Source organism: Chelonia mydas, chromosome 11 (genome assembly GCF_015237465.2).
Source record: "Chelonia mydas isolate rCheMyd1 chromosome 11, rCheMyd1.pri.v2, whole genome shotgun sequence".
Classification (NCBI taxonomy): Eukaryota; Metazoa; Chordata; order Testudines; family Cheloniidae; genus Chelonia; species Chelonia mydas.
The window spans coordinates 46,491,462-46,515,056 of NC_051251.2; the positions used below are offsets into that span (position 1 = coordinate 46,491,462).

At 40.6% G+C, this 23,595-nt stretch overlaps 1 protein-coding gene across 10 annotated transcripts in view; it reads left to right on the forward strand.

The window, feature by feature from the left end:
* The window catches only part of ITPRID2 (ITPR interacting domain containing 2), a 60,509-nt gene that overhangs the window by 13,952 nt on the left and 22,962 nt on the right, over positions 1-23,595 (forward strand). For all 10 annotated transcript variants that reach the window (XM_037912097.2, XM_037912093.2, XM_043525069.1 and 7 more), the window contains 6 exons: positions 1,534-1,573; positions 3,302-3,400; positions 3,933-4,141; positions 5,505-6,223; positions 13,036-13,108; positions 23,214-23,305. In XM_037912097.2, coding sequence (XP_037768025.1) covers positions 1,534-1,573; positions 3,302-3,400; positions 3,933-4,141; positions 5,505-6,223; positions 13,036-13,108; positions 23,214-23,305 — 1,232 coding nt within the window. The remainder of the gene's footprint in view (positions 1-1,533; positions 1,574-3,301; positions 3,401-3,932; positions 4,142-5,504; positions 6,224-13,035; positions 13,109-23,213; positions 23,306-23,595) is intronic.

Sequence of the window (23,595 nt, forward strand, 5' to 3'; positions counted from 1 at the left end):
CAATGAAACAGTCCAAAGTACTGGTGGAAGGAGTGCAAGCAATGAGAAAAATGACTGTTTAATGCTTGTGCTCTCTCTATATGGGCCAGATATGGAGGTCAGACATGTGCACCAGTTCCATTGAAAACAGTGGGAGTGGCATGTGAGGGTTTTCTGAGGGCCAAATTTAGCCTCAAGTGTTCAGCTAATAGCTCATAGTTAAGGAGGAAGGAAAGAGAAGAGAGGCTGAAAGATGGGAGAAAGAATTAAATAAAGCTGGAAATAAAAACCGGTAGATAAGTGTTTAAAACCAGCAAGCACCACGCAAAATAAAACGAAGGGAAAGGCGTTTTAGATTCTGTCCGTGATGACACTTTTCCCCCTTGTATCTCCAGCTGTTGCTTTACTGTTTCTGTTCTGCTTCACTCTGCTTGTTCCCACCAGTTCTTCTTTTCCCCTCTTTCTTTTGGAGGAGGAAGAGAGGTGGCCTCTCAGAGCAGGCTTTTTTTTTTTTTTTTTTAATCAAAACCTCTTGAACTGAAAAATGTGGCCTGCACAGACAGCCTTTTGGTGGTTTGAATGCTTTAAATTGCCAGAGCGGTCCCCGGCTGAGTAGCTGATCTGCAATGAGGGTCCAGTGCTGAGAGCTGCCAAACACGTTCAAGTTCCATACATGCAGAGGCTGATCAGCACTTCAGATTGGGTTCTACTTGTCCAGCTACCCTGTGCATACATGCAGGATAAGGAGTATACAATAAGTTGACAACAATTTTTTGCAATTCTAAAAAGTGTTTGAGAAATGTCAGATCTGATCTGGTATAAAGCCCAACCCTGTTCTTATTGGAGTCAATCAGAGTCTTGACAGCAACACCACAGAAGGAGGGTTGGGCCTTGGGGAAGGAAATAATTCTTTTTTTTTTTTTTTTGAAGTCTTTTAAAAATAATGAGGAAAGCAATTTATTTGACAGTTGACTTGATGCGATTAATTTAGTCCATATCACTTACTGAATTAGAGTAAGTGGGATTAAAAAGATTCCTCCTAATAGACTTCTCATTTGTCAGACTGCCTGCCATACAAAGGACTTGTTAGTGAAGTGTTTTCCCTTTGTTTTAAATAGCAATCCAAGTTCTGGTCATATGACTGAAAGGGAAAAGGACAAAGCTGTTAGAGCTGGCTGAAAAATTTCAAATGTCAAAATTTTCTGAAGGTGGGGGGCACAAAAAAAGGAAAAATATTTTTCAAAAAACTTTTGATCAGCTCTAAAAGGGTAAATATGGTTGTGTGTGTGTGTGTGTGTATGTGTAATTTTTCTAATAAACACATACCCTGAATACAATAGATTAAAATCTTAGTGTAAAAAAATAGAACCAACTAACACCTATTATTACAAATGTGTATACATACCGATTGTATGCTTTTATGTGTAAAGAATGGACTCTGGGAGGTGGAGTGGCATCTACAAACGTGTGTTGTTGGCTGCCATTTCTTATCAATTATAAGTGCTGTTTTGCCAAAGAGCTTTATGTATAATTCATTCCTTCATTTTTCTGCAGCTAATCATCTACATCAAAGTGATGCAAAAATGGAAACATGGTAAGTATCTCATTTTTCTTTTGTTTTCGGGAAATATTGAAATAAAATGATCTGAACTATGAGGTAGAGGTAAACTAGGCAGTCCATGTACTAAAAGCATTCCATGAAGAAGAGTTTACTCCTACAAAGAAGACGTCACTAATAATATCGGGGGTGGGGTGGGGAGGGAAGACTTTAATACTCACAAAAATGTATTCCATAAATATGTTCCTTTACTTCCGTCGCATTTAATCCGGAGTCTCAAGTAAAAGGGGGAAATCTCTGAACACAAAGCAACACTTCTGCAAGAAATAAGTGGCTTAATTCAGTTACCTCACGCGCCACTCAAATGCCTGATCTATTTCTGGACAGTGTCAGGAAAACTGCTCCTTGTTTCAACCTTTGAGACGGAATCTTGGCTAGAAAAAGCCTCTTTTTTGGGAGCAAGGGGGGCAGGTGACTGTACTGGGAGAAAGCCTCTAGGGAATGGCCTCCTACTTACCCCCAAAGCAATGCTCTAAGTGCAGTCAGAGCCCAGCTACACAACAAGTAGACTCGGGCTACATCTAGGCTACAGCTGGGATCGACGCTCTGAGATCGATCCACCAGCGGTTGATTTAGCTGGTCTAGTGAAGACCCGCCAGATCGACAGCAGATCACTCTCCAGTCGACCCCTGTACTGTATGCCTGCTGAAAAGAGTAAGGTAAGTCAACTGGAGAGTTTCTCCTGTCGACACCCCGTGGTAACTTGACCTAAGGTTGTGTAGTGTAGGTCGACTTACTGAGGTGGCGTAGACATAGTCTAAGACCTTTTGCTACTTCACCTCAGTTAGGCCCAATAAAATCCCTTATATTAATGGACCCAGCTGCTCTGTGTTTCCTTATCTCCTAGGTGACTATTCTGCCAGATCGCTTGCAAGTGAAACTCCCATTGTCTAATGGTTAAAAATCTATATTCCCAAAAAGGGTGTTGATGCTGATGCCATGCAGGGAAAGTCATTTAGCCTATATGACACTGGAAAATGCTGAGGCAGTACCAGTTGCTGGGGATGTCGGGAGGAGATTTGGGGATTGGTCCTGCTCTGAGCAGGGGGTTGACCTCCTGAGGTCCCTTCCAACCCTGGTATTTTAAAAAAAAAAAAAAAAAAAGAGAAATCGGAGTGGGAGTCTTGGTTGGAGCCAGTCCCATTCCATTTCCCGCAATCTGGAAGCACAACCAATTCCCAGGCCTGTCTGAGAGGCTTCCCCTGCTTTGTGCTGCTCATGGGCCGCAATCCGTGCCTTGCACTAGGAAGCAGAAGGGGTTAGGCAGTTGAAATCAGCATCTAAGAGGTGAGGTAACACAAGCAGCAAGCTGAGGCCAGTTCAGGTGTGAAGAGGTGGTCCCGTGGGGGAGGTAAGGGAGTGGGGAACATAAGCCTACTGAAGTAAGGGATACTTTTGACACTTCTGGGTGGGTGAGAGCAGGAAGGGAGATGGAACTGTTTTGTGGGAGACCGCAGTAGTGTTTTCTCAGCTTGCATCCCTTGCCTTAGGAGTCTCAGGGTGTATATACCTTTTTTATTAAGGGGATAAGGATTAATTATTTCTGTGTATTAATAAAATGAGATCTAGCTAATGTAAACCAGATAATACTGAACAGGAAAAGAAATTCTCTGAGAGTGAAGACTTAGTTTTCCTTAAAGACTGAGAATTGAATCACTGCAAGGAACCAGTTCATCATGTCAGTATTGTCTATTTGTATGATAGCAATGGTATGTTGGCGAAGGAGAGGAGACATCAGTTCCACCAGAAGGGGAGAAGTATGAATTCCACTGGTTCTGGGAGAAGCAGTGCAACGGTTTCAAGGTAAAAGAACTATACTTTGGAGGATATGGCACAGTTCAGTGGGATTTATCATTCTTTTTCTGCCAATAGTTACTTCTTCTATCCCTAAGATAGATGGACTTGGCTTGATTTATATGTATTATTGTGCTTAGTAGCAAAAGAGAGATTATTAATTTGGTTATTTGAAAGAACTTGACATTTTTTTCTAGCTGTGGCTCTCAGAAACTAAGGACAAGTGTACTGGAACCCTGGAAATGCCTGAACTTTAGAAGCATTTCAGATTTCAAGACCTTTGGGTTGTGGGTTGGGTTAATAAATAAATAAAATGTTTGGATCTGAATGTTGACTGGGTTCATCTTTCTAATGGCTTGAACAGAAATGCCAGATGTAAACCCCTCCAAAACTTATGACTTGGGCCCATCGCACTGAGCTGCAGGAGACAAAACTTCAATAGGGCACAGATTGGGGGGGCTGAAATAGCAACCAGATTGAAGGGATCATGTCCTAAAGAGAGCCATTGTGTAGAAAAATCTCTTGTTTTTCATTTGTCTAGTGTTTCTGAATTACTGGATCTTTATGAGGAAGACCCTGAAGAAGTACTCTATAACCTTGGATTTGGAAGAGATGAACCAGATATTGCTTCTAAAATCCCATCAAGATTTTTTAATTCATCATCGTTTGCGAGAGGGATTGATATCAAAGTGTTTTTGAATGCCCAAATGCAGCGCATGGAAGTGGAAAATCCAAATTTTGCTTTAACAAGTAAGTATACTTTTAAAGTGAAGGTTAATTTAAGCTTTTAAAATTTTGTAAACAACCAGAAAAGGAAACCTGTAGACTGGTATTCTGGAAAGCTTTTATAGTCTTGGGGTCAAATTTTGGTCCTGTTTAATTGTAACTATTTCAAGATGTGATGTGTACGTGATTGGGCAGGTTTTTGGAGTGGGGAAAGAAGGTGCCCCATCATTATCCTTCACCTTCTGACTTGTGTGTTGGTCTTTTTGTGAGTCTCTGCTAAGCCATCTTTCATTTCAATTTTAAAGCACTGAAACAAGCTACAACAAAAACACTCTTAAGAGCCTTTTCTTGTCCTGTAGACGCTTAAGGTGAGATTTCAGAAAGTGCTCAGTGTTGGCCTAATTCTGTTCCCATTGAAGTCAGTCGTAAAACTCCTATTGACTTCACTGGAAGCAGTTAGGCCAAAGCTGAACCTTCCGAGAACTCTACCATTGGTGTGCAGAGCATCAACATAGTATTGAAAGAGGGGGGGAAAAGAGTAATTGACGCATTCCATTACAGCAGTACTTGGAGTGGAAAAGCTGACTAAGTATTGTCAGTACTCAGTTTTACTTAATGTATTTATAAGGGCTCTCCCTACCTTTCTTGTTCTGCAGTTATAAAGTGCTCTTACAAACTTCCGATTGTTAAGGGTCAAGGGATCACTTGTGGTTTTCAGTACTAGGTAGTATTATAACCACTCTTGAGAGCCCTTGATAATTTCAGAAAGAGGCATGTCGGGGTTGCCCTTTTAAAATATCATGAAGACAGCCTATATTTCTAGGTAACTCTTAATGTTCTTAAACTCGTATTTACATACTGTGTCATACAAAGAATCAATACCTCTTTATACCACAAGACTCTAAATTGTAGGTATAGAGGCCAAGCTTATACATAAATAAAATATTATCTATACATTTTTTAAATGTTGACCTTAGAAATCAGCTTTGATATATGTGTGTATTACAATACATTCCTAACATGTTGCTGATATGCTCTTGAAATTCTATATAAGGACAGGTGATCTCACTTTTGTAAAAGTCTCAGAACATAGACCTGAATAAAAATGGATGATCATAAAGATGAGGGTTCACAACATCCAAAGTGAATTTTGATGTTAATTTTACATAAGGGAGAGAGATGTTCTTTGGATAATGCAGATATTTGGGGTTCAGAAATCTGGCTTTACCTGTGCACTGTAAGTTTTGGTTGTTTTGTTTACTCATTCCAGAGAGAAGAATTAGTTGCAAGTCCCAAGACATTCTTAGCTAGGCTGTACAAATATTAGATACAATAGCATTAATTATTCTCTTAAACATGTAACTTCTGCTTTGTTCTTGTGCTTCAGGTCGTTTTCGTCAGATTGAAGTGCTTACTACTGTGGCCAATGCTTTTTCTTCCTTATATTCCCAAGTTTCTGGGACTCCTTTGCAGAAAATTGGCAGCATGAATTCAGTGTCTTCCAACAAAGAGACCTCCAACCCTGCTCCTTTAAATCGAAGCAATACTGCAAGTCGTTTAATGAAGACCCTATCAAAACTCAGTCTGTCTGTACCCCAGCAGGCAGGAGAAAGTAGCAGCTGCACAACTCCCCCAGCTGTTGAAAAAGGGAAAATGTCACCTGGCCAAGGGACTGAAGAAAATGATGTCAAAAATGAATCAAAATTACCCAAACACTTAAAAAAGAAAGATTCTCCATCTTTGGCTACAGTAAAAGAGGAGATATCTAGTAATCAGCCCAATATTATAGACATACTTAATGCCACAACTCTTTCTGCTGGAATTAGTGACAAACAAGGAACTCAGGATGATAATGTGCCTCATACAGATGAGCAAAAGCATTACTCACCAAGTCACCAGAATAGATTGTCTGAAGAATCTGGTATTGTGGACTCCTCCAATCTCAGTAGCGATGCTAATATATCTACAAATAATGAGCTTGAAAATAGCACTGAGCTGCAAAATCCATCTACATCAACCCCAGATAAGGAACCTTGTGCTCCCATAGCATCTCCATCCATAACTATTCTAAAGCTACCGCAGAAGGACTCCTTTGAGATGGAAGAGGTAGGTGGAAAGAAATTACCTTATTTTGAAGAGTTGATGTAGCCTTTCTTGTTCCTTACACTGACACAGGAAACATTGAGACAAGACCGTCCTTAAACCAAACAAACCCAAAAGGCTGGTAAAAAGAAGGTTGTTCGACGTGCAGCTCCATGCCAGGAAAATACATTCTTTTAAACTGATTTTTGATTTTTCATGCAGTGTTTTGTGGGTGTTTTTAGTTAAGCTTCTAGTTTTTTCCTCTATCATTTTAATTACTGTTTTCCTTTTAAAAAGGCTAACTTCTTTAACAAAATCTAATTTTCTTTCTTTTTAGTAACCACTTCCAATTGAGTAGTAGTATCAGTTTAAATCTGAACTGAAATAGATATTAAAAAAATGCCTAAAAATTGTTAGAGATTGTACCCTTCAACAGAATACATAGGTTAGAAAAATGATCAGAAACAGCAGGGCAAAAACCTCAGCTGGTATAAGCTGACATAACTCCATTGATGTCAGTGAAACTAAATTGATTTACAGCAGGCCTGGAGTGAGCCTAGTTCCTCCATTTATTTGCCTGCTGTGATTTGAGTTAGTGGTTCTGAGTTTGCTCTACAGCAACAGATGACGTCCTTGGCTCTACTAGTAGTGTAAGCAACATAGCTCCCTGCTCTGCTGAGTGTTAGTGATGTCACTTGTTCTAGGAGAGTTAGGAACATTAGCTTATAGCTTAACAGACGATAAAACCTTTCACTTCCATGTTCGTGAAATGATCTTTTTTACATTTTGGAAAGTGAGAACTGCTCACAGTAATTAGGGGTTGCAGCATCCCATTAGGCCATCTAACTCAGTGGTTCTCAACCTTTTTTCATTTGCGGACCCCTAACCATTTTGAATAGAGCTGCAGACTCTTTTGGAAATTTTAGGCATAGTCTGTGGTCCCCCAGGGGTCTGCGCACCACAGGTTGAAAACCATTCTTCTGTGGTAACAACAACCTTTTGTGGACCCCTTAGTTGTCGTCTGAGGACCCCCAGAGGTCTGCAGACCGTAGGCTGAGAGCCACTTATCTAACTCACTCTCCACCAGTGCAGGAATTTCCTCTCCAATATAGTCTACAGTGGTTTGTCAGGTGACCCTTTACGTGCCCCGGAATGATGGGGCCCACACCATTTTTCTCTGGAGGCTGTTCTACTGGATCTCCCTGTTGGGAAGTGACTTTTTCTGATAATCAATTTAAATTGTCTTATTTTTCATTTCTTTGAATTCAGGTAGCTTGCAGTCCCTGGCAAAGCTTGCCACTTCTGCATTTCAAACAATTCCTTCCTGTCAGAAAGAACTAGATCCTGGATGGTTTATTCTCTGACTGGACTGTATGCTTTTTGGATCAAGTCCTTTAACTCGTAACTTACAGGCCCCCAAAGTTTCCACTTACAAATTCCTCAAGAAAAATATTGCTTGATTAGCAAATTTTCATTTAGTATGATCTAAAAATGATGCCGTATAATCAAGTATCCTGCCTCCAGCAATGGGCTAGTCCCTTTATTACCCCCATAAAAACTCTAGCCAACTATTTCAGTGATGGTTGTCCAGGAGGGATATTCTGTCCCAGTTCCCTGTAGGTGGTCTTTTAGACTCATGAGGTTTGCTTTGTAATCCAGTGAGTGCAGAAACTAATCATCTCAAACTAGACATAACAATACTGCACAGGGAAGGGATAGCTCAGTGGTTTGAGCATTGGCCTGCTAAACCCAGAGTTGTGAGTTCAATCCTTGAGGAGGCCATTTAGGGATCTGGGGGCAAATATTGGGGATTGGTCCTGCTTTGAGCAGGGGGTTGGACTAGATGACCTCCTGAGGTCCCTTCCAACCCTGATATTCTATGATTCCTACTCATACTAGTAATTATAAGATGTGTCTAACGAGTTATGGATTAACAGATGTTTTGTGAGAGCTTTTAAATGGACACTATCAAGTAGCTTAGTCTCCAAATTTGACCTATTTTAAATTGTCATATCCAGTGACGATGAAAATCCTTCAGAATTTAAATGTAATATATTTGTTGATGTGATTTTTTTTTAAAAAACAAACAAAAAACTCCCACCCTCTTGATTGAAAAACACAAACAGCAGATAACAAGGATTGTGTGTCTTCTTTTCAAGCAGAACTTAACATATTCTATGTCTGCTGCTACGTTGGCACTGGAAAAGCGTGAAGCTTTTGTAACACAACCAAGGAAAACTTGGCTCTTGTTAGGTTTTGTTACACACATGATGATCAGATTGGATTTACAAATCTGAGATGATTTTTCTTTTCTTTTGCAATGCTGGGCCATTATAGGAGGGTAGGTTGAAATGATACAAAACTTGGTGTCTTCCACTGAATTTTCCTTTGAGTTGGACACTTGAAGGAAAACATGACCCAGAACTGAAAAAGGGACTACTGAAACCTCTGCAACCCAAAACTGATGAGTTTGTGCAGCTCTAGTTGACATAGTTTGCAATGCTATCAGTGCATAAACACAGCTGTTTTAGCATGATGAAGTAAAATGTAGGATAGAGTTGTGGTGAGTTTTTGTTTATACAATAAGAGTATATACATTTCAACTGCTTTCTAATCCCCAGGAGGGATTCTTATTTTTTTTCAGCGAAACTGAACGTTATCTGGTAGTTTTAATTTTATTTTCCTGCATTTTAAAGAGGGTACAATGAACACTAAACAATATTAGAAGCGATGAAAATAACTCTTCACCCACTCTTTCCTAAGCTTTGTTTGGAACGTATTCCTACACATCAGAAAGATGACAAATATATTAAGGAAGCTCTTCCCATGCTTTCTAAGGCTCTCTCAGCTCCATTAGGAAGGCTGTCGCTGTAAAGCTTGCCAGTGTGAGAGTGGGTCAGAGCAGGATTTCCCTCAAGCAACCTCTGTTCAGTTAGCCAATTAGATTCACTAAGGTCTGTCTCCAGCTTCGATATTGGCTAAAGAGATGGGAAGGAGTAATGGGCTTGTGTTGCGAGCCAGCACACTTGGATTGCAAACACAACTCTGATCCAGTAGCTCAGCCAAGGTCAGGAGGTAGAAGGCATTTGAGATGAAAAGGAGATTGGCAGTTGAAAGGCAGAGCCTAGCCATCAGAAACAAAGAGAGGGGAAGAGAACCAAGGTGTCTTTCCTGGAAGACCAGTGCAATCCAAGGGCCTGTAAGACTGACTGTTCTCAATTTTTTTTAAAAAGTAAACTGATTTAATTCAAATATTTATTTCCTGCTTTGTAACTTGTCTTAAACAAGTAGCTATATTTTGCAAAATACCAGGAACTGCGTTGAATCAGTCTTACTCTTTCTTTGAGGGGGTGGAATCGGGGCCATGATGCTAGATTTAGGCTTCTACTGTGCTAAGGGCATGTGCAACAAAAAGTCCCTGCCACAAAGAATTTATTATCCGAGTACAGATTATACCTAATTGAAGTATAAAATGAGAGATAACAGGTGGATAAAACCAAGAGACGAGTAAGAGTGAGGTTGGTTATGATTAGTGCAGTAAACAGCAGCCAGCCATGCCTTACATGCATTACAGCAGTGCCCCTCACTCAGACCTTTCTGGATATTCCTTCCCATGGAGGTTAGAATGTTCAAAAGGATTGCTGAGTTCTGCTTCAGTGAATCACTTCTCATTGCCAAAGCTGCCAAGAAAGATAATACAAATGACCAGTTTCTGATAATTAATAACTGGTGGCTGATTGTGAGCTACTTGAGCCTAATGAGTTTTGAAGAAATAGCTTTTCTTGTATCTCGTTCTCGTGGTCTTATAACTGGAATTTTACAAACTGCCTTTACAGCAGATTAAAACATCAGCTGTTGTGCCAGTTGTGTTGCATTCATTTTTTCCTGCAAGGCACTCTTTAAAACACTTCATATCTAAATGTTAATGATGGCATTGCTTTGGTTAAAGTAAATGGAGTTGCACTTGCTTACGTTGGGGTTAAATTGGCCTAAAATGTTGCTGAGCAAAAATATTAAATGCACAGGACTTGGACCTGCGGTCCTCAGTCAAGAAGTCAATTTGTGAGCTGCATAAAGTGTTTTAGGTCCCGTGCTGCATTGAAGATGCTCAGCAGCCTTCAGAATCTTAAGCTCTTTGACAAAGGTAGAGCAAAGTGCTTTAGACTCTTTTTTTTTTTTCCCCCTAAACACGTTATATCTTTGATATCATTTATCAGTTTCTGTTTTCTCATAAGTAAAGCTCAAATTGCTCCTGGTTGTTTAATTTGTATTCTATGTCATTTTAATAAGCAAAGAGCCAGTTTTTCACCTCATGTTTTGAAAAATCTCCATATTCCTTTTAAGAAGTCCTTTTGACACTGGAAGTTTCCATTTTAATAAATTGGAGTTTCATAAGACATGCTCTGATTTTTATAGAAAACAGAAACAAGGCAATTTTATCAGTACTTAACATCTTAAGTTTCGGCATCAAACTGTGTATGTTGAGAAGTGGGTAAACTCAGGTCAAGTCCGAACAAAGATCTCTTTATTTAAAAAGACACTTCAGTGGCTGACTTTTTTTCCCTTAATAAAATATAATATAAATATTTCAGTGTGGAATATCATGAGTTAAAGTAATCTGTGAAACCTGAAAGGAATCAAATGCTCTTTAAAAAAAATTGTCTTCTCTTCTTGGCACTCTTATTTCTGTAATGGTTATTCCAACATGGTGCAACAGTGATAGCAGAGATTATAGCTTGAATACATTAAAATGTAACCATTTTAGTTACTGAAGAATATATAGTAGCTTCTGTGATCATATTTTTCATTCTAAGATTTATTTTTTTCCTTTTGACATTGCGGCTGGATATACTTTAGACAGCCATAAAGTCTCTTAGTGATGTGGTCATGGATTCTAGACAACCAACTTAATTAACAAATAGGGGCAAGTTGTTGTTTGAGGAATTGATTATAACAGGAGAATGCAATCCCAGTTCCTCATTTGAGGACAACTAGAGGATTTGAAAATTCCTCCCAAGGATGAGTTCCTTTGGAATCAATGCTTTACTCTAACTAATCTTTGTGGAATAGTTTGCGTGATAATTTTAAATGTTATATCCATTTTCATATTATGCAGTTATAGCCTGAACTTCTTTTTCAGTAGCCTGTATTTTGCGAAGATGATTATTTTACCTCTTGAGACAGTCTACACAGTCAGGAGGAACAGATCTGATGCTATTCTTATTGTAGAGTTTAATCCCATTTGAAGTCAGTTGGAGCTGCTGTCTTTTCCCCACTGAAGTCAAGAGCAGACCCGTAGGCTGCTGAGTACTTCCTGAATCTCCTGTAATTGAGAAAATGTATTTAGCATTTTGCTTTATTCTTGCAGCAAAGATCACATCCATATAAATATATTTTTTCTGCTTTTGACAAATATATTTAAAAAATGAGCAAAATACCAATTTTTGTGTGAAATATCGGTACCTTTTTTTTTTTTAGCTGAGTCTAGCTACAGATGCAGTTGGGAGTTTCTCTCCTTGTGAATTTTGAATTTAGTTAGACTACTACATTAGTGTGGGGTTTTATTTTTACAATCTAGCCTTGCATGCGAACTAATGGATCTTTTGTTACATACAAAAAAGAAAATGTATTAGGGCTTTCAAACAAAACAAAGGCCTTTCTGTTGAGATTTTAAACATATTCTTTTCATTGTTTGAATGGTCATCTGAGAACTGTTTACTTAACAATAAGTTTTACTGTTTTGCAAAAGGACTAAGCAGTAGGATTAATTTTCCATGGTATGTAATTTGAAGTTTCCCATTTGGAATCTTCATGGCTTACAACATGCTATCTTCCATTTTATGTACTGGGAAATGCAAGAAGCATTTCTCAGAATAATAATGTAGCTAAATATGGATGCAATCCTGACAGGAGCTGAGTTCCTCCTAAGAAGAACTCATTAAACTCATATTGCAGTGAAATACTCAGCATTTCAAGATGACACCTTGCAAGATGACACTATATGTAGTGTGTTTACTTCAAAATGGCCACTTGTTTCACTACACGAAGGGTATATCTATACTACCCGCCAGATCGGTGGGCAGCGATTGATCCAGTGGGGGTCGATTTATCGCGTCTAGTGTAGACGCGATAAATTGACCCCCGAGCTCTCTCCCATCGACTCCTGTACTCCACCGCTGCAAGAGATGCAGGCAGAGTCGACGGGGGAGCGGCAGCAGTCGACTCACTGCAGCGAAGACACCGCGGTGAGTAGGTCTAAGTACGTCGACTTCAGCTATGTTATTCATGTAGCTGAAGTTGCGTAACTTAGATCGATTTCCCCCCCCGCCCTCTAGTGTAGACCAGGCCTAAATGTATTTTATTCACACACCATGCTTCTTATTTATGCAAGAGGCTAAAAATAACTGGATTTCCCAAAGGGTATGAAATAATGTGAATGGAAAAAGCAATGTACCATGGTAAAGATAGAATTACATTACTAGTTTAGTCTTGTGTCAAAGAGTGATAAGATTCTCGATATTAACAGACTATTATGTCACAGGATGGTGACCTACTGTTTATGGGAATTAATGTAAGGCGAGACAGAGGCATTATTTTGCAAAACTGGAGGCATTGTTGCAGAGATTGGTGTTCTTTTACAGTTCTCTTACAATGCTAAATTTAAGAATTATTTTAATTTGCGAGATAAGATACATTAGAATAACGGTTGCTACCTGTCGTTGCAGACCTGGTGGATTAAAAAAAGATTCCCTGAAACTGTATACGCTGTACACAATCTGAGGTGCAGGAACACGTTCCACCGGTATAACTAAATATACAAATCTCCTCTCCTCTAGATTCAAAGCACAGAGGGAGAAGCAGTACATGTTCCAACTTCTCACCAGCTATACTTGACCAATTCAAGAAGAGGTGAGTAGACTTCTAGTCCTCGGAGCCAGGGCAATCCTAAAAGTGTCTCTGAATCTTGAAGTGCTGACTCGGGTATTTAAAACTACTTAAGTTGTAATCCTCCCAAAAAAAAAAGGGGCGGGGGGGCGGGGAGGCCTTCTTTTCAATTAAATTTAAAATCACAGAAGGTAATTGCAATGTGGCACCCTAAATTTAAGAGATGAGGCAGCCTTACAACCTCAATTAATGTTATGACTTTTGTACCATTGATGATGGCGCAGAGAAACTGAAATGATGATTGAGTTTGTATGTTTTTTTCCCATCCAGATCTTGTAATATAAGATTCCCATTTAAACTAAAATTATATTGTTTTAAACCTAAATTGTATGGTATATCCAGTTTTTTACTATTTGCTATGCTACATCTGCATTTTGACTACACCAAGGGTCAATATGTGTGCACTCGGTGGAAGTGCTAGTTCTTCAGATGGCAAACTCCCTGACCTGGATTATGTAGCACATTTGTTGCACGCTTTCATCTTGAATGACGTTATTTTATATTTTGGACAGGGAGAGGGGCAAGGCAGAGGTTTAAATTCATTTTTTCATTGTTATTGCTTCTAATTCAAAGCTGGCCAATGAAGTTTAGTCTCCAGCTGATGCACGTGTAACCAATGAAAGACTAGACCCTGATGTATTAAGTGAATGGTTCTTTTAGGGAATGTATACATGGACGCCTGATCCCAGCAAAAACTAAAGAGAGACAGAAATCTGTTTAAAGCAACAATTTAAGAGATTAACAAATTTAAGCTGTATAAAATGAGGTGGTCTTCTAACAAGAGCTGTAAAGGTGCATTCAGTATGTTTGAGGATACCTTGAAGTGAACTCTGAAGATTAAAAACTGCCTAATAAGGATGATTTCCTGTATAGGTACTGCAGTTTTTCTCAGAATACACGTACAGTTGCACTGACTACTAGTCCGCTGTTGTGAAAGGTAGGACAGGAAAAGAGAAAGTGACAGAAGTTCTGTCAGTAACCAACCTCTTTCACAGTATCCCCATCTTGATTTCTTTTTCCTCAGGATTGTACACACAAATGGTATACCTGTCTATAGGTACAGTTGATATTTGACTACAGTCCCCAGGTAAAAAGCTCTGTGCAGTTTGTATGGCAGAGATCTGATTTTTTTGAAGGGGTTTCCTGTTTGTCAGGTCTTCACCAACATTGAAGGAAGTTCAAAGCCTTAGTAGCTGCACTTTTCCCACCAAAAACAGTCTTCTATTTCTAACTGAACGTATGTTATATAGACCTCCACCCACCTAGGAAAAAAATGTGCCCAAAGCCCTGCATAAACTTGGTGCTCATGAAAGGTGCCAGACAGCCCCAGCAATGGAAAACTTCTGGATAGCCACAAAACTGGTATAATTGGCAACAGCAATACATGCTTTTCCATATTGCACCTCCACTGTGCTTCAACTCAGTTCTGGGAACAGCTGCATAGAAGTGAGAGAATAGTTAATTTTCCATGCCTATGCACATTCTCAGCTGAATCTACCGAGAAGGGTGCTAATTGTGATGGGGACAGCTACTATGCTAGAAAGTAGTCTGAGCCTAAACATTTATTTCACATAGGACACAAAATAACTGCCAAACCTCAGCTGACTTTGTGTCATTATCATACTACAAGCCATCTACTTCCCTGTTTTGTTAAACATTTACCTTTATTTGATTGTTGGGTCAGTTCTGTTTGTCTTCTCTATTACAATGATAGCGAAACTGTCACTTTAAACATAAAAGTTGAGACTATTTCCAAACATTACTGTCTTAGTGTAAGAATCTTACAAGGCCATACCAATTTCAGTGAAGTTTCAAGAAGAGAAGCATTTTAGGTGACTAGTGATTTTTGGGTGCTCAAATTGAGACAAGGGGCCTGATTTCAGAGAGCAAGTGCTCAACAAATGCAGAGGCACCAAAAACTACTAGTTGCGTTGGAAAAAAACTTGGCCGCTGTCTCTGAACAAGAGTCCTAGGCCTGGTCTACACTGTGGGGGGGGAATCAATCTAAGTTACGCAACTTCAGCTACATGAATAATGTAGCTGAAATCAATGTACTTAGACGTACTCACCGCGGTGTCTTCGCTGTGGTGAGTCGACTGCTGCAGCTCCCCCGTTGACTCTGCCTGCACCTCTTGCGGCGGTGGAGTACGAGAGTCGATGGGAGAGCGCTCAGGGGTTGATTTATCGCGTCTAGTCTAGACGCGATAAATCAACCTCCGCTGGATTGATCGCTGCCCCCCGATCCGGCGGGTATTATAGACATACCCTTAGTCTTGCTAGGGATCCCTTAGCTCAGTTCAGCTCTGAGTGGAAACTCTAGTTCTTTGTTACAACGTATTTGCTGTTAAGTATTTTAACATACACTAACCTGTTTCAGTTGCATGGTTTTATTGTACATAAGCACCCAAACAGAAATACATTTTTCACATGTAACCTTCACAGATGCAGGCTTGTGTCTTTGTTTTTGGAAGGCTATTTCTCTATCCATACCAGGGTGGTGCTGTTCAGAACAGAATATTATGAATTTATGAGCTATAAAAGGAGAAAATACTTATAATGACATTGTACTTCCAAAAGGAGGACTGTGGCTGCTTTCTCTGACTTTTTTATTGTAGTTTCCAAGGCATTTTTAAGAGGATCTGCAGTATAATGTACAGTATTTAAACTAAAAATGGGTGGTTCTTTTCCTTTCCATTGAAATAGGCTGGCGATTATTAAAACATGCCTAAACGATGCTGAATTCTACAGCAGCCAGCGTCATCCATTAGCACACAATTTCATTTTTAAATTAATGTTTTTTTATTATAAATGGCAAGCTTATTTTTTAAAGTGGCTTGCAAATTATTAAGAACATGAGAACGGCCACACTGGGTCAGAGCTAGGGTCCATCTAGCCCAGTATCCTGTCTTCTGACAGTGGCCAATGCCAGGTGCCCCAGAGGGAATGAACAGAATAGGTAATCATCAAATGATCCATTCCTTGTTGCCCATTCCCAGCTTCTGGCAAACAGAGGCTAGGGACACCATCCCTGCCCATCCGGGCTCATAGCCATTAATGGACCTATCCTCCATGAATTTATCTAGTTCTTTTTTGAACCCTGTTATAGTCTTGGCCTTCACATCATCTTCTGGCAAGGAGTTACACAGATTGACTGTGCACTGTGTGAAAAAAATACTTCCTTTTGTTTGTTTTAAACCTGCTGCCTATTAATTTCATTTGGTGACCCCTAGTTCTTGTGTTATGAGAAGGAGTAAATAACACTTCCTTATTTACTTTCTCCTCACCAGTCATGATTTTATAGACCTCTATCATATCCCCCCCTAGTCATCCCTTTTTCAAGCTGAAAAGTCTTATTAATCTCTCCTCGTATGACAGCCATTCCATACCCCTAATAATTTTTGTTGCCCTTTTCTGAACCTTTTCCAATTCCAGTATATCTTTTCTGAGCTGTGGTGACCACATCTGCATGCAGAATTCAAGATGTGGGCGTACCGTGGATTTATATAGAGGCAATATATTTATTTTCTGTCCTATTATTTATCCCCTTCTTAACGATTCCCAACATTGTGTTCGCTTTTTTGACTGCCGCTGCACATTGCGTGGATGTTTTCAGAGAACTATCCACAATGACTCCAAGATCTCTTTCTTGAGTGGTAACAGCTAATTTAGACCCCATCATTTTATATGTATAGTTGGGATTATGTTTTCCAACGTGCATTACTTTGTATTTATCAACATTGAATTTCATCTGCCATTTTGTTGCCCGTTCACCCAGTTTTGAGAGATCCCTTTGTAGCTCTTCACAGTCTGCCTGGGACTTAACTATCTTGAGTGCTGTTGTGTTGTATTGTTTTGTTTTGCTATTAGTGTCTTAGTTTGTCTCAGGTCAAACACTGCATGGAGAACGCTAAGTATCTCTTAACGTGGTAAGGCCAGCCTAATGTACTTTTTAGGTCATGTCTTGTAAATGGTACTGAACTAGTTTATCCAGTATGCTCAAGAGTTGGCATTTGTTATTACATAACTCAAATGTAGCTATGTTTTGCTTGTGGGGTTTTTGTAGGGAGACTGTAGTGAAATGGAGTGAAATGAAGAGCTTCAGTTGCTTTGTGCTGTAAACATAAAGTTCTGCTAAATGTCCAATATAAAAAACTATTGCAAAGTTAGCTGGAAGGAAGCTTTTGTTAGCTGGAAAACAAAATTCTTCATTTAATGATGACTTGCATTTATGCAACAGCGACTTCTTTCCGGCACCTTCTGAATAGAGCTTCACAAATACAGGCTGTACATCTGAGATGTAAGAGACATAGTGCTATGTTTCCAGGGTCTAGTGATTTTTGAATACCGAGCTTGTGATTCCTTAGGAGTACCTGACTTTCAGAAGTTGAGCAGCCAGCTGCCAAAAATCAGACCCCTTCAAGATGTTTCAAGTTTGGCAGGCAAAATCACGAGTAACTCTTGAAAATGAAGGCCATAGTAATGGGCTAGTAGTACATATTAATGGCAATACCACTGTTAATTCCATTTGATATTTACTGCTCCAGGTAGGGCAGGTGGGAGTGTACACACACGTACATATCTACAGAAAGAGAGGCCTGAAATTAGCCAGCTATTTGGGGGAGTTCATGCTCATGCCCTCCACATGCTGTGACGCCCCTTCACTTTCCTTGAGGGAAGACTTGTCACGGCTTATGGTAGCGGTGTCCCCTGCTGTCACTGTTTAGTGCATATTTGGCTGCAGACAGTGATCTGAGCTCGTCTCCCAGGCAGAGTCAGCAGAGTACCAAATGGGAAAAAGGAAGCACTGAGGTGAGAGTACTCTTAGGTCCCCATAAGTAGGCACCTCCCACCCAAATCTGAAATATTGATATAAAAGCTTATTGCATTTGGGTTTAGTAGTATCCATGATGCAAAGCATTGCAACAAGTAACCCAAATATTGCTAGATGTTAATAAACAGATTCAATGCACTACTTCTTCTTTTCTCTGCCAGATGCACAAACTCGGGCAGATGATAGCAGAAATACTATTCTGATGTTTAGGTAAGTTGCCTTTAGTTGACTGGACTGTTGGCATGATGAGAATCCTAGCTGGTTGAGAGGCAAGTAGGGTAAAGTAGAGCGTAGTTAGTTATTCCACTATTTGTTAATTACCGTGCTGTGCACCCATCAAATGCAGACATGCTTATAAATCAGGGACTCCTATATTCTCTTTTCTTCAGAGTTTTGTCAGCCTAAATGTTTTTGAATGCATAAATTGCACTGGCATATTTTGAATATTTTAATGGTTTAAATGATTTTGTTTTTTAGTATCACACCAGCCATGCAGCGCAGGGAGGGTGCATTCATTCCTTTCCTAGTTTAGTTGGAAAGTGTGTTCAGTGTTCCACTTTATCTGTTCATCTTGGCTGGCTCCTGCTCTTCCCAGTTTCCCTTTCATAATCTCCTTATGGCCTCTTGCAGTCTGTTGGGGAAGAGGTCTTTGTCAAACTTTCTGAAGAGATGATGCCTTTGCTACAATGCAAACAGAGGAGATGGAATGGGCTTGACTGACTTCCTCTGGCTGGTACAAATTACACCAATCTAAGCATGTGGGAGGCCACTGAATCCAGAGGGCATTAACCTTGGTGGAGGGCAGGTGAAGTGTCATGCTCCCTTGTGTTCTGTGATGGAAGGTAGCTTTACATTAAGCTTTATGACAGAGGCAGTGCACATTTTCGACATCCAGGCATGCCCTTCATGAGCCAGCACTGCCCTTTTTTGGGGGCTGAGTTGGACACCTGCAGTCCTGATTGTGGAACATGGGTTGCAGGCACCTTGTGCGATTGTCCCTCTTCCAGGAAAACTCTCTGTTGCCTGGGGTCTGTGCCATTTTATCCATGATCTGTCTAGCTCAGTGGGTCCTTTGCACCTTTTTCTAACCTGTATGAGCCAAATATGTGCTCCAAAATGGTGGAAAGGGAGGAGAGTCTCTGAATCTGTATCAGAAACCCATATGCGGTTGTGAGGAAGGTACCGTTGTACATCTGCATAGCCCAGCATAGTAGCTGATAATATTTCTATTATGGACCAGAGCCAAAATCATGTAACTCGAATACCAACAGCACTCTTTCTTAATATCTTTACTGCGTACACAGTATGGCAGATGGGTGTTTTTGGTACATAAAGGGAATAGAGGTAAGGTGTGGTTTTTTGGTGTAAGGAAAAGTAGAGTAATACTGATTCATCCTTGGATAAAAGTTATCCTGTCTATTAAAAATGCCTTGCCTGATTAACCTCAAAATGTCCCCCCACAATTAAACACATTTGTGAAATTGTCAACACAGGTGAAATGTGGAAAAGAGGTGTGTTCCTCCCCCCCACCCCAAAGTAGTAGTAGCTGAGGGATGTTGAAGCAGATGCAAAAATGTGATGTAACAGAAAGTGATTTAAAGTACACCGGACCCTCGCTAGAACCCGGGATTTGGGATCTATGCGCGGTAAGCAGAATTAGGCTTTGAGGGTCATAAAGATTTATTTTCATGAGAGGCAATACAACTTCCTGAAACAAGAAAGCAGTACACATATTGGGGAATGTCTTTATCTGAAATATTAGGAATCTATGCGCTATAGCTCTGAAGTTCATAAGCAGCTTTATAAGAACATAAGAATGGCCATACTGGGTTAGACCAGTGGTCCATTTAGCTCAGTATCCTGTTTTCCGACAGTGGCCAATGCCAGGTGCTTCAGAGGGAATGAACAGAACAGGTAATCATCAAGTGATCCATCCCCTGTCAACCATTCCCAACTTCAGGCAAACAGAAGCTAGGGACGCTTCAGAGCATGGTTTTGCACACCCGCCCATCCTGGCTAATAGTCATTGATGGACCTATTCTCCATGAATTTATCTAGTTCATTTTTGTACCCTCTTGTTGTCTTGGCCTTCACAACATCCCCTGGCAAAGAGTTCCACAGGTTGCCTGTGCATTGTGTGAAGAAATACTTCCTTTATTTGTTTTAAACTTGCTGCCTGTTAATTTAATTTGGTGACCCCTAGTTCTTGTGTTAGGAGAAGGAGTAAATAACACTTTCTTATTTAGTTTCTCCACACCAGTCAGGATTTTATAGACTTCTATCATATTCCCCCCTTAGTCATCTCTTTTCCAAGCTGAAAAGTCCCAGTTTTATTATTCTCTCCTCATATGTAAGTTGTTTCATACCCCTAATCATTTTTGTTGCCCTTTTCTATACTTTTTTCCAATTCCAATATATCTTTTTTGATATGGGGCAAACAGAACTGCATGCAGTATTCAAGATGTGGGCATACCATGGATTTATATAGAGGCAATATGATATTTTCTGTCTTATCTATGCCTTTCCTAATGATTCCCAAAATTGTTAGCTTTTTTGACTGCTGCTGCACATTGCATGGATGTTTTCAGAGAACTATCCACAATGACTCTAAGATCTCTTTCTTGAGTGGTAACAGCTAATTTAGACCCCATCATTTTATATGAATAGTTGGGATTATGTTTTCCAGTATGCATTACTTTGCATTTATCGCCATTGAATTTCATCTGCCATATTGTTTCCCAGTCACCCAGTTCTGTGAGATCCCTTTGTAACTCTTTGCAGTCTGCTTTGGATTTAACTATCTTGACTGTAGTCAATCGGGATGCTTCATTTGCATATGGAGTCTGATTTGGTTAACATTTTCCTCACTTCAGTGTAATTTGTCTTGTAGGCAACAATGATTAATAGTTATTGTTAGCTAACTAGTCGTGCAATTATGTTTCAGCATCTTTTGAACACTCTTTTGCAGATAGAAGAATGCAGGTGCTTTAATTCCTTATTGAATATTTTGGGGAAAATATGTCAATTAGTGATACTGCTGTTTGGTCCTCAAAGTTTTTACTATATATGTATTATATATACCTCCATCTTAGGCAGCATGAGTTCATAGATGTATAAAGTTCTGTACTATAGGAGTGTTATTGTGAAATGTACAATGGGTGTCTGCTGCAAAACTTGCAGTTCTGAGTTACCCTCATGGGGTCCAAGAGTTCATGCCCAAATATTTACACAGCAATTTTACAGCTCCGCAGCCCAAGTCTCGCAAGCCTGAGGCAGCTGACCCGGGCCAGCCATGGATATTTTATTGCTGTGTAGGCATACCCTAAGAGGCACGGTACTGAACTCTCAGCCCATGGGTCAGGGTAGGGGCTACAGTAACATTAAGCCATGCTTGCACATCCTGGATTTCTCCAAAGGCTGAAGGGGCCTGTGGGCCTGTCTAAGTAACAGTGGTCTCTTCAGAATGCCCACTAGGCACTGTTGCTACCTGAAATCTCTGCAGTATCTCATTCTGCAAGCCTGCAGTCAACACCTGCCCCCAAAACATCTAAAATGCTAGGGCTTGTGAAGGTATCTTTGGCAGGCAGTCTTATGGCTGCCTTTGGAGTTCCTGTACCAGGAGAATCTTTCCATGGGTGGAACCAGGGCTTTTAGAGCCCCCTTTATGCTATTCCAGCCATCTTACCTAGAGTAAAGGGAATGGGGATGAGGCAGGGGAACAGGGAGGAGGATCTCACCCTTTGTGCTTAGACTGATCCCCTGATTGTCATGTTTTCAGGGGCATTTTCTCAGGCTACATTTTGCATGTGGACTCTGAGCCTGTCAGGGATAAAAACAAAATCTAATTCTCTGGCTTTTTTCAGAGGTCTGACAACCACTTGCAAAGGCCTAGTGTATGTGTGGCCTTTTCTGATCCCTGCCGTAATGTGAAGTTATGACTGTTTATTGCCCTCAGCTCCCTGCAGTCCGTTCTAGACTGGGAGATAGGCTGGCAGAGGCTAGTGGTCTCATGTGGTGTCCCCTTTCCCCCTTCACTGGAGGAAGGAACAGCCCTGCCATCTGCTGCAGCTGTTGGGTGGGAGGGGGGAAGTGCAGCAAACCACTGGAGCACTGACTGCATGCGTATCTGGGTGGCCACTGGCTCAGCTTTGGGGAAGGAACCTAGGAGGAAGTAAGGGGTTAGTACCAGCAGCATAATGCAATTTTCTTTCGCCACCTCGAACACAGGTAAGACAAATGTAAAAGATGGCCAGTATCCGACGGCTAGTCAACATTTCCCAAGTAGGACATTCTGAGAGAGCCTTTTGTACTTTCTCATGTTTCAAAGCAATCCCCCCCGCCCCCCCAAAAAAACCCCACACGTTGCCACCAAATTTTGCTTTTTGTGATGGATGATTTGGAAATGGGACCATTCTATTTCTAGCTTTCAAAGGCATCTATTGTCTTGGTATCTCAGCAAAGCATAAAGTTAATGTGCTTTGATTTAAAAGTCTCTGTATATAAACTTTGTCACAGTTCCCTCCTCTGTGGTCCAGCAAGGACACCCGCTCTTGGCTCCTGGCTCCTCAGCCGTCACCTCTCTTGGGCAGAGACCCGCATCTTTCTTCCCCCTAACTGGGTGTGAAGGCAGCACAGTTCTCTGGCTACCCTGTGATATTCCCAGCAAGCCAGAATGCCTAGACAAGCCAGGCTCCCCAGCTCCAACAAGGGCTCTGGCAGGAGTTAGTCTTTCAGACCCCACAAAGGGTTTTTTTTCTGTGGCTTACCAGCTCATAACCACTTGAGCTCAGAACAAGCACACCCATGAATAGGTTAGTCTCTCCTTTGAGCCTTTGATCTTGAAATTCCATAATCAGCAGGCAATGATCCTCTCCTCAGGGCATAGCTTCAAAAGGCTGGGTTTTTGCATAACCGGAGGAAGGTGGGGCATTTGTAGTCGCCTCCCTCTAGAAAGTCCCATGAAAAGCACTTGACCCTGTTTGTCCCAAAAACCCATTCTTGCCTGGCACATTGTTCAATATCCTTTGACATTTATACCACTTCCCAGGGTTACACCCCGTCTCCCTCCTAGAGAGGTTAAATACAATCCCAGCCCACAATGGTACATAAACCATTAATTTAATACAATGGACCCTAAAAGATAGATAAATTTTAATTCAATAAAATCTCCCAAGGATATTGCAGGAAATTGCCAAATCTGTCTCAAACTTATCATAGTTTCCTCGTTTTTCTTTACAGACCAACTATTGCGAACTGCTAGTCAGCATTCTGATAGCAGTGGCTTTGCTGAAGATTCGTCTACGGATTGCTTTTCGCTTAGTCACCTTCAGGTAAGCTGCTCGTAGATTCTAGCACAATGAGTTCCTGGTCCATGACTAGGGCTCTGAGGGTATATACACAGCTCACGGCAGTGAGCCTCCAAGCCTGGGTCAGCAGACTTGGACTTGTGGAGCTTGCTAAAACTAGCTGTGTAGACATTGTGGCTTGGGCTCTGAAGGCTAGGGAAGGGGATATCCATGCAGCTATTTTTAGTGCCATAGTGCGAGCCCAAGTCTGTTGAGCCAATCTGGGGAGCTCACTGCTGTGGGCTGCTGCTAGCTGTGTAGATGTACCTCTAGAG